The sequence below is a fragment of the Anastrepha ludens genome, chromosome 2, assembly GCF_028408465.1.
Source record: "Anastrepha ludens isolate Willacy chromosome 2, idAnaLude1.1, whole genome shotgun sequence".
Classification (NCBI taxonomy): Eukaryota; Metazoa; Arthropoda; class Insecta; order Diptera; family Tephritidae; genus Anastrepha; species Anastrepha ludens.
In genome coordinates this window covers 152131001-152154158 of record NC_071498.1, presented here as the reverse complement: position 1 = coordinate 152154158, position 23158 = coordinate 152131001, and the positions used below count along the sequence as shown (strand labels likewise).

The 23158-nt window shown below is 39.0% G+C and overlaps 2 protein-coding genes across 2 annotated transcripts in view; one reads left to right on the top strand and one right to left on the bottom strand.

Moving 5' to 3' along the window:
• Positions 1 to 1736: 1736 nt before the first annotated feature.
• LOC128855614 (uncharacterized) lies at positions 1737 to 4631 on the bottom strand. The gene is made up of 2 exons (XM_054090662.1): positions 2639 to 4631; positions 1737 to 2565 (listed from the first exon to the last, which is right to left on the bottom strand). The coding sequence occupies exon 1, from the start codon at positions 4090 to 4092 to the stop codon at positions 2782 to 2784; it is 1311 nt and encodes a 436-aa protein (XP_053946637.1). The 5' UTR covers positions 4093 to 4631; the 3' UTR covers positions 1737 to 2565; positions 2639 to 2781.
• Positions 4632 to 20481: 15850 nt separating this feature from the next.
• Positions 20482 to 23158, top strand: part of LOC128855610 (uncharacterized) — a 99850-nt gene continuing 97173 nt past the window's right edge. Inside the window, exon 1 of the mRNA XM_054090642.1 lies at positions 20482 to 21076. Coding sequence (XP_053946617.1) covers positions 20995 to 21076 — 82 coding nt within the window. The 5' untranslated portion in view covers positions 20482 to 20994. The remainder of the gene's footprint in view (positions 21077 to 23158) is intronic.

Genomic DNA, 23158 nt, shown 5'->3' with positions numbered 1-23158 from the left:
TGAGGGGAATTGGAAAAGATTCCAAATCCCACTTTGCCGTCTTGTTTTGAACCATCTGTATATATAGTCAGAGGGCCATTGATTTCGGTTAGATTTGTCTTCCATTCTTCCCTAGTTGGGAGTGAACAGGAGAATAGCAAGGGTGGTGATGGAAGACTTACATGATAGTCTGTGTCAGAAGAGATAACAGTGTTCCTGTTCAGTATGGCCGAATGGCCAAGATACTTATTCCATTTCGATATAGCATTCATGCGTGTCGCTGCTTTCGCTGCAATCGCTTTGCCAGCCAGATCGATAGGGAACAAGTGAAGCAACGTATTTAGAGCCTTAGTAGGTGTTGTACTTAAGCATCCTGTTATCAGGAGGCAGGCTGTTCTTTGAACTCGATCAATTGTGGCTACTCTACACCGTTTTTCGAGTGCTGTCCACCATACAACCACACCGTAGAAGAGTATCGGTTTGATGATCGAGGTATATATCCAATAAATGATCCGAGGTGAAAAACCCCAGGTTTTGCCTATAGCTTTCTTGCAAGTATAAAGAGCTATGAAAGCTTTTTTGCATCTGTTTTCGATGTTCAATTTCCAACTCAACTTCCTATCTAGAATAACTCCTAGATATTTAGCTGAATCAGATAGGAGTAATGATTCCCCTTTTAAGGTTATTGTTTGCAGTGGAGGAGATTGTTGTTTCCTATTGAAGAGAACAAGATCTGTCTTTGCTGGATTCGCATTTAGTCCGCACTCGGTGCACCATTTTGACAGAATATTGATTGAGCGTTGCATGAGCTCAGTAAGAGTATTCAGGTGTTTGCCTGACACGCAGAGAGCAATATCATCTGCATAGGCTACAACCTTGCAGCCTGCTTTTTCGAGATTTCGGAGCAAACTGTTTACAGCGAGATTCCAGAGAAGGGGTGAAAGTACTCCGCCTTGAGGAGTGCCTTTGACGGCGTACATTCTCATGCGGCTTAACCCAAGCTCTGAAGTGATTATTCTACTTTGGAGCATTTGTTCGATCATCTTACGGATGGAGTAATTAATACCCAATTTGGCAATTTCAGACAAAATAGCGTTGGGTTCAATATTATTAAAAGCACCTTCTATGTCCATAAATGCGACAAGAGAGTACTCCTTATTGTGAAGGGAAGTTTCCACTGTTTGCACCAGTGAATGAAGTGCCGTTTCAGTCGATTTCCCTTTAGTGTAGGCATGTTGTGCCTCTGAGATCAACTTAGTATCAAGTTGGGTTTTGATTTGCTCATCTAAGACTTTTTCAAAAGCCTTTAAGCAAAAAGAGGTTAGGCTAATGGGCCTGAAGTCGTTTGGTTTACAGTGTGAAGGCTTCCCCGTTTTCGGAATGAATACTACCTTCGATTTCTTCCAAATTGTCGGAAGATAAGACAGATTTAAACACTTGTTAAAGATCCTGGTTAACCAAGGCAGTAGAATTTCTAGTCCTTCTTGAAGTTCTGCTGGAATGATGTTGTCAGGACCTGGTGATTTAAATTTTTTAAAGCTTAGTATTGCTGTAGAGATGCTATTAGAGCTGATTAGATCTGATCTATTCCCATAATTACTCTGAAAAGTGCAGGGAAGTGCAGGTAAGTTGGCAACACAGCCTGGAAAGTGAGATTCTAGAAGTATTCTAAGAGTGTGGTCAGTTGAAGTAGTCCAAGTTCCATCTTGAGTCATGATAAAACTGGGAGAGACTGGGTTTGAAGCAAGAACCTTGCGTAGTCTGCTTACTTCTGAGGTGTTTTCTAATTCTTGAGTGTATGATCGCCAGGATGTGCGTTTTGCACTTCTGACAGCTTTCTTAAAGTCTTTGAGACATTGTCGATATTCTTCCCATTCGTCTGTTATTTTAGATTGGTTAAAGAGTTTCCGAGTTCGATTGCGAAGTTCTGAGATTTCTGGAGTCCACCAAAAAGGTTTATGCTTACCTCCTGTTTTTGTCAGGGGACAAGATTGTCGTGCTGCGCTTTGACACGTCTTCGTTATCATGTTGACAGCGTTTTCGATATCGTTTTTATTTGCCATTTCAAACTGCCTGATATCAGGAAGTCCATTGGCAAGATGTTCTTTATATTTGATCCAATTCATACGCTTTTTGTTAAGGTACTTCATGGGTTTTGCCGTTTCGGCTTTTAAAGTGAATGTTATATATTGGTGGTCGGAAAAAGAGTGCTGTTTATCAACGCTCCAGTCCTGCACCAGTTGTGTACATGATTCGCTAGCAAGAGTAATATCGAGTACCTCTCTTCTAGACGAGTTAAGAAACGTAGGGACATCACCTCTATTACATATATCAAGCTTATTCGCTAGAATATAATCAAAAAGTTGCTCACCTCGTGTGTTGTTGTTTGTACTGCCCCAAACAGTATTATGTGCATTAGCGTCTGCTCCAATAATGACGCGTTTCTGGATCAGATGCGCCGTATTGACGAGCCTTCTCACTGCTTCAGGAGGAGGCGCCTCCGCTGCGTCGTAAGGCATGTAAGCCGACACAATCCAAATCGGGCCGTGGACAGCTTCAACCTCTATGGCAGTGGTGTCAGCATTGCTAAAGGGAAGAAGAAAAGCATTAATATGTTTTCGAATGAGAATACAAGAGCGCGATCTAACGTTAGCCTCACCTTGAAACAAGGTGTAGTGCCTATCTTTCAGGCCGCATATCTTGTTGTTTGATATCCAAGGTTCTTGGATGAGAATGATGTCTTCTCTGAGGTCAGAGAGACGAAGAATGAGGGCTGCCGAGGCAGCCTTAGAGTGGTGCAGATTAATCTGCAGCACTTTTAGACGGACATTCGATGACTGTGGCGTTCGCGTCATCACCGCTATCTAAAAGACTATCCTCGTCCCCGAGTTGAATGTTAAATAAGTTTCCCACAAGTTCGCTGTTTGATTCCGAGTCGGACTCAATCGTCGAATCTTGTGAGAGAGGCTTATCGACATCCATCTCGGGGGCCGCCGTACTCTCTTCGCTGGGTGCGAGGAGATTTTTCGGCTGATAGGTCCAAATGGTAGTGGTAGTGAACCCGAATGCCACAATCCCCTTGCGGTCGTCCAGTGCTTGAACGCTTTCCTGGTCCAGGAGCAGCGTGACATGTCTGGAGTTTCCTGAAGGCTCTTCCACCTTAACTACCCTCCAGTTTTCGGTGGGTAGGTTCGGGTTTCCGATCTTCAGTAGCTCCAGGATGGTTTCCGGATCGGATGGCTCTACAGGTATTCTTGCTCTGCCGCGGGGTTTGTTGGGAATTTCACTCTTTTTGATGAGTTGGAGATTCGCTCCGGGCCATACCTCGCCGAGTCGGTCGAGGGCCTTGCCGTACAGGCTGACCGAACGTTGATCCGAGCACGCGATCAACTTGACCCTTGCCTGGAACCATCCCGCGTCAGAGCAGAAAGGAGGAGGCCCTGGGTTCTGCTTCAGAACGTCCAGGTATCCCAACTGGAGTTTTCTCTCCACAATCTTCCAGTTTGATGGAGAGATGAAACCGTCAGGGTGGCTCTTATCCACCACCGCCATGACCAGACTATCTCTGGCAACTTCGCAGAACTTGCGTAATTTGACCTCAGAGGAAGCTTTATGCTTCTTGGGGTCGTTGGAGCTAGAAGGATCCTCTGAAGACCGCTGCCGCTTAGCTGCACTCGGTTTCTCTTTGGACGCCTCATACTTCCGAAGAAATTCCCGGGCCCAACCGAGAGTTGACTTTTGTTGGTCGGACAGCTCCTCCTCAGGGGTTTTGCCGAACTTTTCCGTAAGGAAAGTGGCGCGTCTTCGATCTCTGTATCGACGGAGATGAGGAGGGATAGGTTTTCTGGAGACTTCTGTCCGACTTGTTTTCCCAGTTTCTGGCAAAACAGATTTGGTGATCAATGGGTTCTCCGCACCCGAGTCGGTTTTGGAGGAAGTAGAAGCCACCTGGGAGTGCGGTGGTGTCTCCTTGACGGTCTTGCTCTTAGTGAGCACTTTAGCCACCGAAGGGGTGGTTTTTGACCCCGCCATAAGTTTGGTGGAGCCAACGGGTCTTCCGCGTCGGGAAGGAATTTTTTGTTGTGTTGTTTGTTTTATGTTAGTTTTGTTCATTTTTGCGGGGCGGTCACTCAGCTGACGAGTCAGCAGTCGTAACCAGAGATATTCGTAGGGAAATAATGGGGTTCGCCACGGCAGAGCCCTATGCCGTGGTAAGTCGAATTTAAACTGGGGTGCGACAGGTGCCCCAGAGTCCGCATACTAGCGACTTAGCTCACCCTAAGCCATGCATCCCTCGGCGTATGCTGTTCCACCTTGGATTGGTAGCCTTTGATATAAGGAAGTGGCCTTCTCCCCGTGAGTCCATGTTTACTCCATTCGTATTAGCAGAGACATGACCTACTAATACGAGTGGCTTCTCGCCTTCCACCGAAGTGGATATGGGTCACTGCCAGCAATTATGGCAGTTACGGCACGCGTGCAGTAACACTGCACTACATGTTGTTCCCCCTACCATAGTTGTTGGTTGACGAGAACTAGGCTGGTTCGCGAGTAGGCTTTTACCAAGGCTATGACCTACTTAACCACAGAAGATAACTGTGGCGTACCCTATCCACCACCTGGGACGCGCCGCAATAGGTGCCCAACCAAAGGGCATTATTATTCTTTATTATTATTTTTAATTTTTTATTTTATTTTTGTTATTATTTTCATTTTTTTTTGGGATTTTTTTAATTTTTTTAATCTTCTTTTCTTTATTTTTAAAATTTGTTTTACTATTATTTCTTATTATTGTTTGTTTGTTATTATTTTTATTATTTTTTTGGTGATTATTTTTTTATTTTTTTTTTTGTGATTATTTTTTTTGTGTTTTTAATCTTTTTTTATTTATGTTTTAGTTTTTTTATTATTTTTTTTTTGTTATTATTTTTATTATTTTTTTTGTGATTATGTTTTTATTTTTTTAATCTTTTATAACTATTTTTTTATTATTCTTTATTATTATTTTCTTATTATTTTTAATTTTTTATTTTATTTTTGTTATTATTTTTGTTATTATTTTCATTATTTTTTTGTGATTTTTTTTTATTTTTTTAATCTTCCTTTCTTTATTTTTATAATTTTTTTTACTATTATTTTTTATTATTGTTTGTTTGTTATTATTTTTCTATTTTTTTTGGTGATTATTTTTTTATTTTTTTTTTGTGATTATTTTTTTGTTTTTTCATCTTTTTTATTTATTTTTTAATTTTTTTTTATTATTTTTTTTTGTTATTATTTATATTATTTTTTTTGTGATTATTTTTTTAATCTTTTTTTATTTATTTTTATTATATTTTTAATTTTTTTTATTATATAATTTTTGTTACCATTTTTTTGTTTTTTATTTTTTCGTGATTATTTTTGTTATTTTTTTCTTTGTGATTATTTGTTTTATTGTGATTATTTTTTTTAGTTTTTTATTATTTTTTTTTAGATTTTTATTATTTTTTTATTTATTTTGTGTTTTTTTTTTTAATTTTTTTTTATTATTTCTTTAATATTTTTATTTTTATTATTTTTTATATCTTTTTTTTATTATTTTTTTAATTTTTGTTTTTAACTTCTGAAAACAATATTTTTTTATATTGTATAGCACAATTTCTAAGGTCATGTTTCACTTTTCCGTGCTAGGCAGCCCTATTCAGCCTAAGTCAGCCTTATTCAGCTCTATCACTGGATCCTTCGTAAAACGATTTTCATTTACCCTACGAAAAAGACCTCACTGAGCTCGAATGGCTACGTCATAAACTCGAATTTGGTAGAGTGACATTACTGAGTTCAAACGTAGCGCCATTTACTGGATTTTTCAAAGAATTGTAAACGAATTTTTTTTTATTAGGAAAAAGTTTCGAATAAGATTCAGAAAAAATAATTACTTTTATACTAAAAATGTATAAAAATGTGGTAAATTAATAATTTTTTTTTTTTTTTTGAGAAAGTTTTTTGTGTGTAATTTTTCATTTGCGGTGAAAAAATTGTAGAATACGTTCGGAATTATTACTACACAATCTGAAATTCAGACAAAGTTTCAACAAACGCCAAAAAAAAAAGGAAGGAGGTGGACAACGTACCACCATTTCGTAGATTTCTCAAGGAATTTGTTTTATTTATTGGGGAGTTTCAAAATGCGATTCAGAAAGAATAACCATTTTTATTTCAATTTAGAAATTAAGGTAAATTAAAAAAAAATAATAGGACTATGAATAAGTTCGTGCGGTTTTTTTTCGAAATTTGAAACTTTATTGACGTAAAATGGTTACAAATTTAATATTCAAAATATTGTCCATCGCTTACTACTACTTTTTCCCATCTTTCTGGCAATTCACGGATTCCCTTTGTGAAAAATTCGGTCGGTTTTGCCGCAATCCACGAATCGATCCATTTTTTGACTTCATCGTAATTACGGAAGTGCTGGTCAGCCAGGCCATCTTGCATCGATCGGAAGAGATAGTAATCGGATGGCGCAAGGTCTGGACTATACGGCGGGTGGGGTAGGACATCCCATTTGAGCGTTTCTAAGTATGTTTTGACCACTTGTGCAACATGTGGCCGAGCATTGTCATGTTGCAAAATAACTTTGTCGTGTCTATCGGCGTATTGCGGCCGTTTTTCTCGCAGTGCTCGGCTCAAACGCATCAATTGTCGTCGGTAGACATCCCCCGTAATCGTTTCATTCGGTTTCAGTAGCTCATAATACACAACACCCAGCTGGTCCCACCAGATACACAGCATAACCTTCAGGCCATGAATATTCTGCGCCGACGTCGATGTTGAAGCATGGCCAGGGTATCCATACGTTGCCCGACGTTTTGGATTGTCGTAATGGACCCACTTTTCATCGCCAGTCACAATTCGATGCAAAAAACCCTTTCTTTTGTGCCGTTGAAGCAGTTGTTCGCATGCCATAAAACGGCGTTCAACGTCTCTTGGCTTCAATTCATACGGCACCCAATGGCCTACCTTTCGGATCATTCCCATGGCTTTTAAACGTTTGGAAATGGTTGATTGATCAACTCCCAAAGTTTTTGCAACCTCTTCTTGCGTTTGAGCCGGATCTTGATCGAGCAATTCCTCCAATTCGGTATCCATGAACTTTGGCGGCGCACCCTCGCGTTCTTCGTCTTCCAAGCCAAAATCACCACTTTTAAAGCGTGCAAACCACTTCTGGCACGTTCGCTCAGATAGAGCATGCTCACCATAAACTTCCACCAAGATACGATGACTTTCGGCTGCTTTTTTCTTCATATTAAAATAATGAAGAAGAATTCCCCGCAAAAACACATTATTTGGCACGAAATTAGACATTTTCAAGTGTGGTAAAAATATTGTTGTTTACGCTTCAAATAAAAAACTTATACTGACGTTTGTGCCTTACGACAGTAGCTCTCCAATGAATGTTTGGAAATGTGGATCGATGGAATAATAATCAAGTTACGCCATCTGTTGTAAAACCGAAACGAACTTATTCATAGTCCTATTAGTTATTTTGAGAAATTTTTTTTGTAATATAATATATAATTTTTCATTTGAGGTCAAAAAATTTTACCAATGCGTCACCAATACGATCGATTGCTAAAATTATTATAATATTAACAAAAGTCAATAAAAGGAATGATGTGGAAAGATTAAAAAAAAAATGTTGTACAGGAGTTTAACAGCTGATTTCTTCAAATTTGTTTTTTAACAAATTGTAATTTAAAACTTGTGAAATTATATATTTTATTAATAGAATTTTTCTTACAAAATATCATCACTCATTTTTAAAGAATAAAGGCATCCATAATTTTTTTCATTTGAACTATGCTAAAATTTTGCTGTCTTTCCTCATTCAAAAGTATTATTCGCAAGAAAACGAAAATAATTGCAAAATAATGCTAAAGAAATAATTTTTAAGCTAAAATTTGTTTATTTACTTCGTAGTGTTGAAAAATTAAAATTTGGAATTTAGCATTCGTGTGTGGATGTGGAGTTCATGTGTTAGCGATCATCAGTGTTAGCAAATTTCTGTTCGCAGTCGCAGCGGCGGGTCGTATACGTAACTTTTCTGCGAGCGACTCAGTAATAAGGAATCAATTCTCCACCGATCGTAATTCTTTGCACATTGATTGTACATAAGGAGTAAAAAAAAAAGAAAAACAAAGTTTGTTTCAAACCTTAAGTGCATCGTATTTTTATATAAAATAATTAATTACAATACTAAATTAAAAATGTTCAATTTAAACACCAACAAATATGCAACTACTTACAAAAACAAAATCAGAAAAAAACTAACACATGTACGTTGAACTCTGAATGAAAAATATAAAATGAAAAAAATAATTAAATAAATAAAAAATATAAAAAAAAAATTACGAACCCCCACTATTGAAGTTAAACTTAAGTCGTCCAGCAGAAAATTATCTTTTTGTAATTCGTGTTAATAATTATATTTGTAGTAATAACGATCGTGTCGTCATGTTGGTACTCTTTACGTACATTTTGTGCGCTTTTTTATGCACAAATTATTTACTACTAATAATTTACAAAGTACTATTATACAGAAAAAATTAACAAAAATCAAAGAAAAAAAAAACAACAAATAGAAAGAAATATGTATACAGCTCTTAATTTTTAATTATTTATTAAAGTAATATTTATAATTTCATTGGCGTGCATTTATGCATACTTTTGTGAAAAATGCAAAAATGGCAAACAAAATACAACAAAAAAAAAACAAAAAAATCCAAATTGCAATTTATTAATATTATTATATCGAATAATGTAATATAAAGTATTTATTTAATATAAATACAATACAGAAAATATAAATAAAACCACTAATACACAAACACACACACTTTTTTCAGATTACAAATAAAAATTTTAACTATTATCCAATGTGTGTTGGTTAGTTGTTGTTGTAGCATTAGGCATTGCTATCGAGTTATTTAAGTGTTAAAGGAAAATTGCCGCTTCGCTGGGGTGATACCAGAGGAAACCTGTGCTATATACATTCTGTGAAAAAAGTACCGGGAATTGCTTAATAAAACGCTAAATAATTATTTTATCATCAAAATTCATTTTGTCGCCTTCGAAGCAATACGAATGTCCAGTAATCAACGATTAGTCCAGCCGTTAAAGCACCTTTTAAATGCGTTTGAAGAGATCTTCTTCAGTTCCTTCAGCGAATTCTCCTTAATGACCTCTATCGACTCAAAGCGTCGTCCGCGGAGTGGCAATTTAAGTTTTGGGAAAAGGAAAAAGTCACAGGAGGCTAAATCCGGTGAATGTGGTGGTTTTTCAATGATATTTGTCGAGTTTTTGGTCAAAAAAGTGTGCGCATGAGCCTTTTGAGACGGTGCAAGATCCATGAGTTTTTTTCCACAAATTGGGCCGTTTTCTACGCACATTCTCTCTCAAACTTCGCATAACTTCCAAATAATATTCTTAATTTACCGTAGAACTATTTGAATTGAGTTCCAAGAGCACAACGCCATGATAATCAAAGAAAACGAGTTGCATGACTTTCACTTTTGGCCGGCTTTGATGTGGTTTTTTGGGTTTCGTCTCCGCCTGTTGACTGGTTTGCATGTTAAACTCATATACCCACGTCTTATCACCTGTTATGATGCGCTGGATAAATGTTGGGTCCGAATTCACTTGCTCAAGCATGTCTTCAGCCACCTTCCGATGAATTTTTGAAAGAAATTCAACTATCTTGAAACGAGTCCCGCAGCCACGCGTCTCATGCCCAATTGATGGTGTAAAATGTTGCGAATTGATTCGTGAGACACGCTAAGGTCGCGAGCTAACTCCCTCAAACTTAAATGGTGGTTTCCCAGCACCATTTCCTTGACTTTGTCTACGTTATCATCCGTTGAAGTCGTGGATGGGCGACCAGATCGGGGCAAATATTCTAAGACTTCACGGCCCTCTGCAAAAGCCTTATACCACTCGTAGATCCGTGTTTTTCACGTTTTTGATAAAGCACACTTGCCATAGGCTTTTTGCAACATTTTTAACGATTCGGCACACGAAATCCCGTGCAAAATACAAAATTTAAGAAAAATTCTTTGTTCGATATGTTTACCATAGTGAAAATCTCAGAGCACACCTGCGGTTGACTGATATAAATAAATGCCAAAAACAAGCTAATTGACAGATTCCGCTCAAACTCTGCGAGACTATAGAGGACAGTTGTACCAACATTTCAACAAAAAAAATGTAGACATAGAAGTATGTGTAACGCGCGCTTTTTAAATGAACAATTCTCGATATTTTTTTGACAGAAAGTAAGTGCTGTTTCAATAGGTTCGGCCCAGAGAGAGAGAGGTGCTAGGTGCTAGCTGAGTAGGTTTGATGGGGCATGTGAATAGGTGGTTAGTATCGTGCGGGGTGCCTTCATATGCCGGACATATATATAAGGCAAGGTTGTACCCTGTCGCCCCTTCTCTTCGCTATCGTACTTGACGTCATGAGCCAACTGACCCTGCACAAAAAGGGCATCGTATGGAGCTTCACCAGACATCTTGAGGAGTTGGACTTCTGCCTCCTATCTCACAAACTCTTTGACATGCAAGCGAAGGCGGACTAACTAGTCGCGATGGCATGCACTGTCAAGCTGGAGGTCAACATCGTCAAGTGGTCTTGAGGCTATGAGAGTTATCTACAATAACGCAAGGCAGATATTGATTGGTGGATGCTCGGTGGAGTTCGTCGAAAGCTTCTGCTACCTCGGCTGCATCATCACGGCGGAGCAGATGAAGATGTCAACTGCAGGCTAAATAAAGCAAGGGCGGCATTCGAGCGAATGCACACAGTATGGGGGAGCTCGCAAATCTCCAGGCGCACTAAACTACGAATATTCGGCTCATGCGTCAAGTTCGTATTGTTGTACGTAAGCGAAACATGGCTGGTCTCTAATAGTATCACACAGAGGTTACCATCTTTCGTCAACAAATGCCTCCGCTTCATCTACAGAATAATCTGGCCTAACACCGCGCTGTGGAGATTAACGAGGAACCCATCCTTAGAAAAATCAAACGCAGAAAGTGGCGATGGATAGGTCACACGTTGAGAAAACCACCAGATAGCATCACGAGAATGACACTGGGCTGGAACCAGCAAGGGAGAAGAGGTCACGGTCGACCAAAAAACACTTGGAGAAGGTCGATGCTGCGCGAACTTGCAGATGCCGACATCTCATGGTATGGTGCAAAAACAACAGCACCGCACTATGCACGGTGGAAGAGTCTTGTCGAGGACCTATGCTCCCGAGAGGAGTGAACAAGGGTCTCCCGATGAATGCCTAATCTATATATTGTCCGGTCCAGTAGTTATAATTGTGTTTTGCTCTGGATCTCGTCAGTTTAGTTCAAGAGATGCCCCCTGATGTGCTTGGCAGGTGGTTCAAGTTCTAGGAAATGTCTGCAGGAGTGATTCCGAGCCCTCACCCCTGGGCTGATTGGTTTCAAGAGCAGGTGGTTTCCTCATACATAGGACTTGTGTCATATGCCGTTTTCCAAAACGCCTGTTGCTTTGTGTTCGAACAAAGTAAATTGGTCCTAAATGCAACTCCAAAACCTTTGACGATGTGTCGTGTTCCCAAAACTATCGTTGGTGTTCTCGAAATGCAGCAAGAAGCAACCAAGGGATCACTAAAAGAGCTGATGCAATATGTGGACGTGTAAAAAGGTAAAAAATGGCGGACACCGAAGAAAAGTAAGTTTTAATGAAATTGTTTTTATTCTTATAAGATGTTTGTATTAATAATTTCTAATATTCTTATAATATTCAAAGCAAATAAAATGTTCCTAAACTTTAGCAGGATTACAAAGCATAACTTTACAAAGTATCATACAGTATTGATGCGATACTTTTACTTCGGAACGTTTTGAAAAATGCCCATACGGTGTTAATTTCTGCGCAAGTTGTGAAGGCATTCGGTTCCAAATTAGCCACAACTTGGAAATTAGGGATAAAAAACTATATCGTCCAGGAAGCCCATAGGTCATGGAGAGAAGCAAATACTTGTGTTACAATTAGGCTACTTTGGCCGCAAATAGATAAGAAAATGTCAGGAGAATTGCGCAATCTCTCAAGAGAAAACAACTTGAAGGTCGTGGCTTGTGTTATCGGTGATTCGACTGTTAATATAGGTAGGTACTCTTCTAGGCTAGGAGTATTTTCCCATGAATACTGCAGACGTTGTAGAGACGAGGAACAGGAAGAAACAGCAGAAAACTTCCTCTGTAATTGTCCAGCCTTAGCTGGGGGTAGAGCAAGGTTGTTGGGAAAATACAACACCATTTCGACTCTCTTACGGAACTATCCGGTATTGCGATAAAATATATCCTGCGCTTCATAAGAGTGTCTATATGGTTCCAAGATAAATAAATACTGAGGGTCCCATGTTACACAGTGGTACCACAATGGACCTACATCGTCTAAGTGATTTGGTTATTTTTAAAACCGTCTGCCATAAGCGTCTAACCTAAATTTGCCTTGATAACTGTTGACCGCCCATATTTGTTTTTCTTTGAGTGTTTGTAAACTATTGCCCAAACACTTTCAATAGGGTTGGCATCAGGTGACTGTGAAGGCCAATGCAGCATTTCAACCCGTTTGGTTGTTTCCACTCTACACACCTTCGACTTCGATGCCTGGGGTCGTTGTTTTGTTTTAAAATCCATGATTGACTAGTTCTTCCAAACATCTTCGCAGCTAAGAGCGACCGACTATTGCAGTTCCTCCTGTCACTAAGCAGAGGGTGGTTAGACTGATGACGGGCCACTTTTTATGGGCAAAGTATGATACATGGAAAAGGTTGGCATCTCAGACAGTGCACTCGGCCCATCACGTGGAGAGGAGCATGAGACGGCGAACTACTTTCTGTCCGTCTGCCTCGCCTTCACTCGAATCAGGCTTGAGGTCTTTGGCAGTGATGTGTTAAGAAGCGACCACCTCCACCACAAGATCTACTCAGATGTCTTCGGAGGTCGAGTAGATTAAAAAAAATTAAAAACGGATTCCGAGTGCAGTATAATGGTATTAATTGTGTCTGTCGCTGTACTTGCTAGTCTGTCCCGAGAAAAAAATGGTAGTAAAGCTTTTTGGTAAATTTTATTCAGTAAAACTGAATTCCGATTGGCGGTGAACTCAAATAAGCAATCAAATCCTTTTTCAGAGAAGCAGCCCGAAACATGAACCTTACATGAATGCTTAACAGTTCGTTGGAGTTATCGATTATCAGCAAACACCAGGGCCGACGTATGCAACTACTATTCGTCCAAAAGTAAGATGAATATTACGTTTACCTAATTCCCTTCTGAATTTGTCATAGTCCATGCAATTTTTTTTTTTCATTATGTGATAAGTAGAGCAGCGGTTTTTGCAATGTGAACTTTGCAAATTTGAGGTCTTCTGCACGTAAACGTCCTCGAATCGTGTTTTTCCTTACATTCACACCACTTTTCTCTCAAACTGCTTCAGCTTCACGCAACGATCGGTTCGGTTTGGGCTCCATCAAATCAATGATCTTCTGATCTTGCATTGTTGAGGCATGTTTGGGCCTCGTCCGGGATAGTCGCCAACGTCTTTAGGGTGTGTACATAGGAACACTGCTGCATATCTTTTTTCATACGCAGAACTCATTTTACAAAAACAATGTACACCTTCTAAATTCCTTTCTAATTTCTTCTAAATTTCTTAAAAAACTATCAAATAGCAGCATTTAATATTTATTTTAATAACGGAACTCTATGTTGGAATTTGGCCGGTCACACTTCGATTGGATAGATTGTATATGTACAGACGTGGATGCCGATACGGGAGTAAGTCGAGTGTTTGTTTCATGATAGGAGATACTTTGTCACACAACCAGAATCATTCGCTTTGCTTCTTTATCAAGAGTAGAAAAGGCAGAATTAACAGCGCGATTATTAAGGCTGATGATGTCCACATCATCGTCATACGCCAGCAACTGTACACTTGTGTAATAAATGGTGCCTGCGCGATTACGATCTGCAGCCCTCACAATCTTTTCCAGCGACAAGTTAAAGAAATCACGCGGGGTGTAATACTTGCCCCAGTGCTGCCCAGAATACCGTTTTGCACTTACTTCCCATCGACTTTCACCTTATTTCCATAGCAGCTTAAAGTGCAATCATCAAGGAGGTTAGCCTCTAGAAGAAATCTCTCAAGGGACATGGTGGCATTTTTGGGCGGTTAATACCATATTTATCTGAACTTCGGACAGATCTCTCTATCTGCAAACTAGAGTTTGAGGGTCGTGCTAGGGCAATCTTTCCAAATAGGCAGGATTGGATCAAGGGAAAATCTGCACCGAAGCTTGCACCTCTGTTTTCACTGATGGTTCCAAGATGGAATCTGGAATAGGAGCAAGGGTTTTCTCTAAATCAGCCAATTTATCTATTTCCGTAAAACTGCCGAATACTGCTAGTGTTTTTCAAGCAGAGGTCTTTGCGATCCTGCAGGCATGCAAAAGGCTTAGGAAACAAGGGAGCGAGGGAGATATTACATTTTCTCCGATAGTCAAGCCGCGATCAAGGCTCTGACGACGCCATGGTGCAGAACGAAATTAGTAAACTCTTGTAAGGAAGAGATCCAATCTCTTGGGTGTGCAGGTAACATTTCTCTGATCTACGTTCCAGGACATAGGAACATAGAGGGAAATGAAATTGCTGATGAGCTTGCCAGGGAGGAAGACTGAATTCGCCTCAGTGACCTCCTACCCGGTCAGCGGCACCCCCTGACAGTTGTTTAAGGGGAACTGTACAAACTATTTCTCAGAAAAGTGCAGAAAAGATGGAGCTCCTTTTCTTCATGTGTTATTTGGAAAACTCTTTGGCCCCAGTACAATATATGAAGGACTCAGTAAGTCCTTTGGACTCCTCACCATTCAATTTCCAAACTCGTAGCTGTGTTTACCGGTCACTGGACGATCGGCACACACGGGGAAAAGCTAGGCTTACCATTTAACCCTCATTGCTGAAACTGGGGGGACCTTTCAGAGAAGAAGACTGTTGAGCTTTTTCTCCGTAAAGGTCTGGGTTTGGTAGTTAGATGATTCAGGTCACTGGGTGCTCCTTTCTTCGACAGCCTGGGGTAGTGCGCCAACCTAAATCCCATCAACCTTCTCTATTATACCTATCACCAGCTCTGGCTGGCTATAGATATCTGCCTGTTGGGTGTCTCATAATGGTATAAAAACGGTGCTTCAGTGCTACTTGAGGAGTGCCAGACTGGCAATTCAACCATTTCACCTACACGGGGTCATTCAGGGTCGCCCTGTCTGCAACCTGGTTTGGTATAAAATGACTTGGAGAGGTTCTTCCCTATTCTGACGCAGCTGCTGGTATCATCCAACGTCATTTTGTACAACCGTGTTAGTTTTGCGCAAGGAATATAGGAACAGAAAATGTTAGAACCTGTCTGACAGTTTCCGCTCAAAAGCCATAAGCAAGCAATCGGCACACTGGTAGTTTGGAAACAAAACAAAATTGTGGCAATATTCTGGACACTTTCTGAACAAAAGCTATTTCTAAGAATTATTAATGAAGATATTAATTTCCGATGCTATCCTATCCATTCCAACATATTTGGATTTATTTCCTTTACACTTAACAAAACATTTTTTTTTCTCTTTCCAAGCTATTAGCAAAACTTTATTACCTCATTTTCAAGCATTTTTGTTGGCGGGTAAAAAATTATCTAATAGTTAATATCTCGTCAAGCAGTCAATTTCGCGCGCTCAAATATTTAAGGAGTGTTTACAAAAAAATTCAATTTGGATTGGTTGTATGGTGCACATACACACCATACCCACATATGTAACTGTATGCGTATACTCCTTAAAAGCGCAAATAAATATAACAACAAAGCAGTAGAATGTCCTGAGCGGATGTCCTTGCGTGCGGCACTAATTTTGTTAGTCGGTCATTTATGATTTAAAATTGAACACCTGGGACTTGTGGCCGAATGAGTAGCAGCTACTAAATATCTCTCGCAGGTGTCATTTGTATAAGCAGCATAGGCTTGAGGGTGAAAACAAGGACGATAGTGTCGATGAAGTTGGTAGTTGGTGGATAGTTTGGCGTAAAGCAAGAATGTGCTATGTCTATGAGCACTTCCAGACTTAATACCATGCATGTATGTGTGTGTGTGTGCTTGTGAGTACGCTGAGCGTTGCCTAAGGTAGTCGAGCGTGTGTGGGCACGGGGTCATTGTCATTGCGTTGTCGCGTCGTTAAGCGCCTGCAACTAAACACCTAAATACTTAGTAAGTGCATTAAGGCTGTTTTTCTCGTTTGGAGTTGAGGGGGTGAAAAAGGACGAAGGTATAAATAAAACTATGCACACGCATGGCCATTTGGAAAAGAAGGGAATACGGTTTGTTTGCTTAATAATCTTTTTACGGAAAATGTCTGCTACCGGGCCCCCTATTTCGAGCCGCTCATTGTTACTTCATCATTGTAATGCGAATTTGAATAGAAACCCGTAAAGCGGTGCGAGTTGGTTTCTTTGTATTATTTTTATTTTCGAGCCAACATTGTGTTTCAAGTTGCAACTGACGTTATTATTTGTATGAGCCATATATCCGAAATGGGAAATGACTTCAATGGCTATAATTATAATTTTATAGGCCACCCCTGCAGTGTTAAAACTATTTTTTTTGTTTTTTGTTTTACGAAAGTGCATTTGTGTTTATGGCAGAGGAAATGCAGATGACGTGGTTTGGAGTTGATATGTATACAACAACAACAAAACACATTAGCGGCAGCCGTCGTAGCCGTATATCTTTGCGGGAGGCACACCGACAGCGGTTGCTGGGTTCGATCTTCACTATGGAGATGTGCACATATGTGCATTAGGGTGCTTCGCTCTCCATACAAAAACAAAAAAAAAAATGGTACCATTTTTTCAACGCAATTATAAAATTTCGCGCAGCCACAGCCGAGTGTACCAGATTTATGCATCGAATTGCTACTAGAGACGAAACCTACTATATATAATATTAACCTGAGTTGAAGCAGGGGTCTAGTAAGAAGCGCAAAAAAGGCCTAGCAGAATATAAGAACTCCTAGTCCCCCAATCGGTTGGAGATGTACGGAACGGTTTTGGAATTTAGAAAGGGCATTTGGTAGATTTTAAAGAAAAGTGTGTCAATATTGCGGAAGAACACGAAGGAATAATTTTAGAAAAACTAAAGACATATTTACGGCGGCCGTCGTAGCCAAATGGGTTGGTGCGTGAATATCATTCGGAAGTGTGCTGCTCCGAAACCGTGGGTATGAAACACCATCGTCTCTGGACGTTTCGCATAGCATTTTTCCTTAACGGCTCCCCACAAAAAATAGTCCAACGGGATTAAGTCACAGCTCCGAGGCGGCCAATTGATATCGGAATTTCGGCTGATTATTCGGTTTTCAAAAACTGTAGCCAAAAGTTCGTATGTAACTTTGGCAGTGGCGGTGTGACAAGTTGCACCATCCTGTTGAAACCAAATGTCGTCCATGTCATCCTCTTCAATTTTTGGAAACAACTCGTTGAGCATGTCACGGTAACGCTCGCCATTTACTGTAACCGCGGCTCCTCGCTCATTTTCGAAAAAAAAAAAAATGGCCGATGATGCCGCCAGACCAAAAACCGCACCAAACAGTGACTCGTTGTGGATGCATTTGCTTCTCTACAGTAACGTGTGGATTTTCGGAGCCCCAAATCTGACAATTTTGCTTATTGACGTAGCCACCGATGTGAAAATGAGCTTCATCAGAAAAGATGATTTTTCGGTAAAAATGCTCATCTTCGATCAAACGATTTTCTGCCCATTAAGCGAACCGAAAACGCATTGGATGGTCATTAGGCTTCAGTTCTTGCGCCAGTTAAACTTTGTAAACCTTCATACCGAGGTCTTTATGCAAAATTCTCCTCAAAGAAGTGCGTGAAATGTTCAATTCTTGAGCACGATGACGAGTTGAGGTTGTTGGATGTTCACGCACATTTTCGGCTACAGCAGCAATGTTTTCGGGTGTAAGCACTGTAGGAGCACGTTCACGTGTTGTTTTATCCATTAACGATCCACTTTCACTAACACGATTAACAAATTGATCCACAAATGTCTTGTTGGCAAATCTTTTTTTAGAATTTTTTTCTTCCAAATTTCTCACAGTTTGAGTAGAAGACTCACCTCTCTGGAAATAGATTTTCAATATTTCCCAATTTTGTTCAAGCGTATAGCGTCCCATTTCGTAAATGTCAAACCTTTAAGTAAATTATGAACACATTTGACATGTCATTTGTGTTACCATTCTCAAAAAAATAGGTGGTTCAAAAAGCAAACACCATATGGCCCGCCCTGTAGAGTTTAAATGCTTTGTGGATAAGCCAGCTTTGACTGAGGCATGCAAAAGTGATTAAAAAATCAAAAAAAAATTGTTGTGATGTGGAATCAGCGGTATAAGGTGTACAAAAATGTTGATGACTCCTCCGAGCGCGGCTTGAATCGAGTGATTACCAACTTTTTAAGCGAGACCCTTCTTTGTGACTACGCCAAGCACGATCAGTTCTTGCTAAAAAGGGAACGCCATCAAATGTCGACTGAAGGAGGCAAACATATCCTACCGTCCCACATAATCAAAACCACTGCTCTGAGCAAAAACACATTGAGAAACAACAAAACAAGAAAATGGCGTCACAGTATTGAACTGGCCTTCCCAGTCCCCAGATGCCAACCACATTGAAAATGTGAAGGGAACTATGAAAACGCATCTTGGAGGAAGGCCAGTTAATTATTTAAAGCGACTCGTGCGTCAAGTTCGCAAAATCTAGTCCTGTTTGTCGACGAGCTACGCAGCAAAGCTGGTTCAAAGCATGAAGATGCCAGACTATACTCGATAACGATGAAGACTACACGGCTTACTGAGTAATTGCGACTCGTAGTTTTGTACATACAGGGTTGCCAATATTCGACGAACCCATCTGGCAACCCTGTATCTTTTGACAGAGACGTCAGATCGTTTAATGACATACCGCGTTGGAAGCGTCAGTCCAAGCAGATTTTTACCATGGAACAGCACACGCCACGCGAGCGCTTCCAAATTGTTGAAATTTGCATTCAACAAAAGAAGTCAATTGAGAAAACTCAACGTGCGTATAAAAAATTAAATAATGTGAAAAGTGCGCCTTCTAAGAACACCATTAAACGTTTGTACGAAAGGTTTCCGACTGGTGATGCTCTTTCTAATCCAAAGAGGCCAAATCAAAACCGACCAAGGCGTCGCCAAGGACATCCCACAATCGCCGTTCTCAGCAGTTGGGCATTACTCGGACCACTTTACAACGAATTATCCGCATTGATTTGCATTTATTCCCGTATAAGATTCAATTGACGCAAAGATTGTTGCCTGTGGACAAGCCTCGTCGAATGGAATGAGCCCAAAGAGTTATCGAAATCCGTCGGGTCCGTCGAATATGTACTTTCATGTAAAAACAAATTTAAATATAACATATATTTTTTATACTTCACGAATAATCGCGGTGCCTTTTTTCTGATACAGACTGTATATGTAAGTAATTTATACTTCAAAATTAAAAATAAATAGCATCAGGAAAAAAATCTACGAAAGATGATGAAGTGAAGTCGGCTGTTTGCGTTAATTTTGAAGGCCTTTGCAAAACTTTTGAATAGGCGGAATATGTTGAAGAGGAAACATAATTTCAAATTAAATTTAACACCCCTTTCTCTGCATTTCACGACCTTTTTATCAACCACTAATGCAAATGTAATGTGTCGATTGCTTGTTTGTAGGTAAACAACTAACATCATTAGACTTTACCGTTGACTGCAGTCAAAAGGCAACTTCCAGTTCGTTGGTTGGAGAAATATATAAACATATCTACATATATTATATTTACATAATTACATACGTCCACACGCAGAAGTTCATACATTTGTACTTGTACGCGTATGCCAATCCACCAATTATGAGCTCCTAGCGTAAAATTCCGAATGTCGACTTTATATATGTCTGTATGTATGTGTGTATGTATGTATGCATATGTAGCTAACAATTGTCGACCTCAACAACACCAACAGCAAGCAACCAGCAGCATAGCCACACAGCTACAGCTGATCACATATTATTTTGCCGCCGTCGCCGTACGCGTCGCCGCTTTTGTCTAGCGTCTCTGCAGCGCACGCTGACGCCATCCCCATTGGGTGTCTTTCGCAATGAAATGGAAAACAATATCACCATCGGTGGTGGCGCTGGCGTTGACTGGCAGCGAAGCTTAGCAACGGCGTCCACAGCACTATAAATAAAACAATAACAACATATGAATGTTTTTGTAAGCAGCGAAATGCCGCCAATGCGTAAAAGAAGCAGAAAAAAAACAACTGGGCACTGAAGTTTGTGAATTTATCAAACTGTAATGGCACAATTCAGTTTATAACGAATACTCGAATAGTTCAAACGTGTCCAGTCCAGCTCCCGAGTGATAAATAACGCTGAGAAATCGCGCAAAATTACGAGCTTTGAATTCATCAATTAAATCCAATTCTTTATCAATAACAACAATTAATAATACAAAAAAAATTAAAAAAAAAAAACAATGCGCACTCAAATTCTTTGTTTTTGTGTGGCACTCTTGCTCATTGTGTGCATTCTTTAATTACTCATTGCAAATGCTGGAAAAATTTACGCTCATAAATCCTTTCGTTTACTTCCACTTAAGCCACGAATGAGTTGAGCTATTGTAGTCATCACGGAATGTAAGAAAGTGATATTTATGAAAGAAAAAAAAAAACAAAAAAAGTCGTAGTCAAAAATGTAATTGCTAAAAAATCGTAAAATAGCGCGTAGTTTGTCGTACCCACCCTTAGAGTAGGTGAATCCAAAATCATCCAAATTATCCAGCACGTGAGCCATACACCAAACGTAATTTAGCTCGGCGCGTTCCGTAGACGGTTGAGAAGATGAGCGCAAAAGATGTTGAAAGCAGTGCGGAGGCGTCTTTGCAGACTAAAAAGGCGCAGCAGCAATTGGCTAAACAAGAATGTAAGTACTTGAGTAATTAAAAATAATAATTGTTTCCTTTGTTGGCTTAAACGAGTTGCGATGGACTTAAGAACTGTTGAAATTTATATAAGGTATTAATTTGAAGCCCGTGAATGTATATTTTTAGTTGAAGCAGTGGTGAGTTAATGTTTCCTGGTGCCCTGAAGCAACATGTTTTTGGCGCCATTTGAAAATTTCTCATAAAAATTGCTTAGACTTTTTTGATTTGCTTCAAAGATTCATTTCAAATATTATAAGCGAATGCAAAATTTAATACATTTTTGTGAGTACAGATTTTTTATAAATGTGATCACTAAGGGTCAATCCAATCGAAGACAGTTACTGTCCAACAGCCACTGTTTTAGTCTGAAAACGCCAGTAAGCAAAAAAAAAGTGTATTTCAAAGGCATGTAAAAAAGTTAGCTCTTTCTATCTTGATTAATCAGAAATGATTTCTGAATGTAAATTCTCAAGATATTATCTAAAGTATAGAATCTACTAAGGCTGTCAAAATCCATACAAACTGCGTTGCCGTGAAATATGCGTGAAATTTAGTATGTATTTCAGGGCAAAGTATGTAGTATTCAGTTCACGCCGTGAAAACAGCGCGCAACATGGCAACAACATGATGCTAGCAACATTTTTCACAGCTATTTAACCCTCCGTTGGGTATCCGGGTTGGGCTGACTTTTTGGGGCCAGACTTTTTCGACTTTGGACGTGAGTTTAACGTATTTCTATTGTAGCTTACGACTTGAGCTTCTTCAGCTTTAAAAATTTAATTAAAATTAAAATTATCTTCCTAAAATTCAATTTTTTATTGATTTATGAATATAACATTTAAGAGGATCCTCAAAGAGGGCGAAAAAAAGCCAGACTCGGGTGCCCAACCGAAGGTTTTAAAAAAGGTGTCCAATAGAGGGTTAAAGTGCAGATGTTTTTTAAAACTGAGCGAAAACTGACACTTCGTTTGCGAGTGAACTGCCTGAGTTCAAATACTCCGAAGGTATGATATTTTTAAGCGAAAAGTCTTTGCAAAGAGTGTAAGTAAATTTTCTTTAAATTTTTTGTGTCTGTGTATTAATTTGTTTAACCTGTTAACCGGGGAGTTAGCTATTGCTCAACTTGTTTCAGAATGGGGACTTTTTCTTCGCAGCGATAAGTAATATCACACCTCAAATAATAAAGGAATATCGTTTTTAACTTATGGTTTTTATTTATTTTGATAAAATATCTTATAATTCAAATGTATTCAATATATAATATATAACCACTTTAAGATTTAACAGATAAGAACAACGTAGAACGTAATGCGTTCAATATATTACGATTAATTTCCATGACGAAAAATTTCGCCATGCCCATTGCAGAAGGCTTTTATGTATGACGAAATATTTCGCGCGAGAAAGAAACCACTTGCGCGCTTTGTTAAACTCGGCCAAAATCGCGTAAGCGGTTATCGCGCCAATTAAGATGAGGAAGTCAGTACTAACTGTAATACTTATATACTTATAAAAATCTAGTCTCCGAAACAGCTCACCCGACATTTTTTATGAAATTTATGAAATTAAAAAAAAAATTTTTTTTTATGAAATTTTTTGTTTATATTTGGTAAGTAGGAGGATCGCCTGTTAAGTATACTGCATACCGCTGACGAGTTGCTACCTGTTTAAAAAGTTAAATTAAACTAATATGATTGGTCAAATATTGTAATGCGGGTGTCGAATGAAATGGGTCTAAAAATGGTTTTTTCAAAAATATTTTTTGGGAGTTGCCACCTTTTTTAAAATATAAATCAAAGTTTAAAAGTAATAATAATGAAATATAACAATACGGAGGTCAAAGGAAAGAGGTTTGATAAATCTTACTTTTGAAAATATTTATTAAGAGGGTTGCCGTCTATCTGAAAAACTAAAATCCTATGATTTAGTAAACGATATTATATTATATATAGGGTTGTCAAACAAAAGTAGCTCAAAACTCCTAATTCTTAAAAAAAATTTAGTATGGTTGCCACCTGTTTAAAAAGCGGCAATTCAATTTAATAAAATTTAAATGAAATATTACTACACCAATAAAATAA

Coding starts and splice junctions, on each gene's coding strand:
- LOC128855614 (XM_054090662.1), bottom strand. CDS start 4,092: ATGAACAAAACTAACATAAAACAAACAACACAACAAAAAATTCCTTCC.